This window comes from Musa acuminata, chromosome BXJ3-9, assembly GCF_036884655.1.
Source record: "Musa acuminata AAA Group cultivar baxijiao chromosome BXJ3-9, Cavendish_Baxijiao_AAA, whole genome shotgun sequence".
Classification (NCBI taxonomy): Eukaryota; Viridiplantae; Streptophyta; class Magnoliopsida; order Zingiberales; family Musaceae; genus Musa; species Musa acuminata.
The window spans coordinates 47820107-47823361 of NC_088357.1; the positions used below are offsets into that span (position 1 = coordinate 47820107).

The 3255-nt window shown below is 47.6% G+C and overlaps 1 protein-coding gene across 1 annotated transcript; it reads right to left on the minus strand.

Annotated features, from left to right (window-relative positions):
• Positions 1-577: 577 nt before the first annotated feature.
• On the minus strand, positions 578-1591 carry LOC135649128 (subtilisin-like protease). The gene has a single exon (XM_065167236.1). It carries the CDS (start codon positions 1589-1591, stop codon positions 578-580), a length of 1014 nt encoding a protein of 337 aa, XP_065023308.1.
• Between the last annotated feature and the right edge of the window lie 1664 nt (positions 1592-3255).

Sequence of the window (3255 nt, forward strand, 5' to 3'; positions counted from 1 at the left end):
AATGCTTCAGGATTCGCATCGTGCGGCGGTGGGGTGCCACGTCAGGCCATATTTATGGCGAAGTGACATTCGGTTTTCCTAGCGCAACGTGCTCCAGGAGAGGAAGGGTCGTTCTTTTGGCGGGATTTGGCCTATAAATAGTGTGCGGTTGGCTTCCTGCACGTTTCGTTATTCGCATTCGTTTGATTTTCTCTTCGGACAATCCCGTTTCGCACCCATCGGCCGTCCCTCTCCTCCTTCCAAGATTTGGTAAGGATGGCTTCTCCTCCTCCTTTGCCTTTGTCTTCCTCGCCTCCCTCCTCCGGTCATATCAGAGAGAAAGCGTTGCCGGCGAGCCCCCACTCATTGTCCGACGAGAAGGCGGCTCGAGCCCTCGAGTCGTTAATGTGGCCGTACGACCTCGACTCCAGCGTGAGCGAGTCGTCGCTTGGCTACCTCCGGGGTCGCTATGGTATCCCGGAGGAATTTTCGCTCATTGCCCCTGAGCCGGGGCAACGGGCGTACAACCCCATCCCAAGGGGTTTTGCCTTGACCTTAGACGCCTTTGAGGCTGGGTTGCGTCTCCCACTTCACCCAGTCATAAGTTCTTGCGTCTCGTGGTGGCGCATTTCTCCCTATCAGATGGCGCCGAACTCCCGGCACTGGCGACGGCGGAGATACCGCGGCGCAACACGGAAAGCGAGCCATGCACAACCCCGTCATCATTGAATCGTGAAGTACTGTCTCCACCGATAGACATCTGTATTATGTCGACTTCGTCTTTGATTGCTAGGTCTATGGCGGATAGTATGTCACTATCCATGCACCCGCTGCTGTAGCACACCTTGTAGATGGACAGATGAGCTCTGGGTGCCATGCCGGAGGCCGTGCCTGCCGCCATGCCAAGGACCTCGGCACGATCGTAAAAGTTCCCCGCCGCAATGCTAGCCACATGTGTGCCATGACCGTCGTCATCGACGGCCGTGTCTGGTCCATAATTAAATCCTCTTGCCCCAATAATCTTATTGTTGCAGGTGACCTTGCTAAAAGGTCTGCATGAACCCTTAAACTTTGCCGGGGGAGGAGGCATCCCGTCGTCACTGAATGAATAGTGATCCGCCGCGATCCCGGTGTCGACCACCCCAATTATAACCCCTTCGCCCATGTTGCCACTGTCCCATGCCCCTCCCGGTTTGCTGATCCCCAGGAACTGAGGCGTGTATGTGGTCTCGATACGCATCGTCGTGTCCGGCCGCGCGTACACGAACCCCTCCATCGCTTCCATGGCCCTCACTTCTTCCGGCGTCAGCTTGGCGGCGAATCCACTGATGGCGTGACGGTACGAGTAGATAAGCCGCGGCTCGCCCGAGTCGAGGATGGCGTTTGGCAGGAAGGACTCATGCCACTGCTTCAGCTCCCGGCTGCTGAGCAGCTCCACGGCTTCGGGCTCTTCAACGTTGACGATGAAGGTCTGGAGGCCATTACTGTTGCCCCATCGGTCATCAACGATGGGAAGGAGATGCTGGTCTTCACCCTTCACAGCACCAGCGAGACCACACAAAGACAACAAGAGAACACAGAAACCGAACCGACCTGTATCAAAGTCATCCATGGAGGATATGGATCGAAAGGTCGCAAGCAAGCCTGCGGTGGTGTGGTGACGGAGGTTGCATTCAAGAACGCAATATATAGAGAGAACACAACGCTTAAGGTATAACAAGGACTGTTTCGTTGCCTTCTGACATGAAAGCTAAATAATAATACTCGATTAATAATGCATCGATAAATAAGAACACGAGGAGAATTCATATCAGTTTCTCGACACCTATGTACGACCTGTAATTATTGTTCTCAATTACGTACCTAATTCCACCTGAAAAGACAAAATAATATATGAATGATTCTCGAGTGTGCGAGTATACGAGAAAGGAAATTATTTCGCCAAAGTGATGCCTGTTCTATTTTTTTTATTTGTTTCTCAAATAAAAATAATACGGTGAATGTATCAATTAAGTATTTTTATAATCAATTAATTAAAAGAGCCCATATGATTATTATTTTTAGTACATTTGATGATAAGTTATTATATGACTATTTTTTAATTTATTTTTTTTTTACCAATTTAGTTTTTTTTTTAAAGTTATTACGAAAATATGTTGTTGACATTCGTATCAACTTTAAATCATCCATCTCGGGCAAAAAGAGAGTCGACGGTTGACCCCTCCAACATGGTTGATGGAGGAGGTCGACACCCAACTCACTCGTCTTAGTGTCACAAACTTAGCTGGATTTGCCTAAGTCATGCGACACTCTTGCGTGTCCGTCTGTAAAAGCCAGCCTCTCATGGTCCTTTAAGACCTACAAAAGAGAGAACATGATAGAGAAAACGCCTCACTCGGGATCCACAAGCAAACATCTCCGAAAACACTTCATAGATAATGCAAATTACAAACAGACTTTACAAGCTCTAAACAGTTGCATAACAAAGGGTAAAATGGTCTATTATAGATCAAAAATCTCTCACACGTGTCCACATGACACAACATTTATTTACAAGCCTAAAGTGGCCACCAACATAACTAAAATGGGACTATTAAGCCTTCGACCGTCCCTCTATCTATTGTATAAAGCATGAACATACCGAAAGACATGAACATCCATAAGCATTACATCAAACATCATGTTTAGAAGTTTGTCCGTGACATTCTCCCCCACTTATTCCTTCGATGTCCTCGTCGAAGCCTTTGTCGACACTACGACTCCTCGCCTTTGCAGAGTCTTCAATCTTCTGCTCCAGCTGCAATGCGCCTCTTAGCTCATAGCTGCTCTCTGCTGTTGTTTTTAAGTAGTCGAACCTTTTGATCCGCCATGCTGCTTCAACTCGCCAATGACTTTGACTCTAGTATGGGGTTGGCTGAGTTGTGTTGATCCCTGTTGGTTCCTATGGATCCTCCAGATGAAGGAAAAGACCATCCTTACTGCGCTAGTCTCTCAAATGCCTCATGCTGCTTGAATTGGGTAGATGCTTGTTGGAGCTTTAACGAGCATCGTCTCGCAAACTTCTGAAATTTTGGGTCTTTCCTCCATAAGATTTGCTCATTGACTCTTCTTTCACTTAGTTATCACATCCAAGTAGGTTCGTATCACTTCCGCTTTCGATTGGCATTTCATTGGGAAATGAAGCGGACAATCTACTCTCAGTAACACTGATCACCGTTGGTGAGGATTTGACAACTATTGTCTTCTATTATCTTCGAAGGGTCTTTGAATATATTC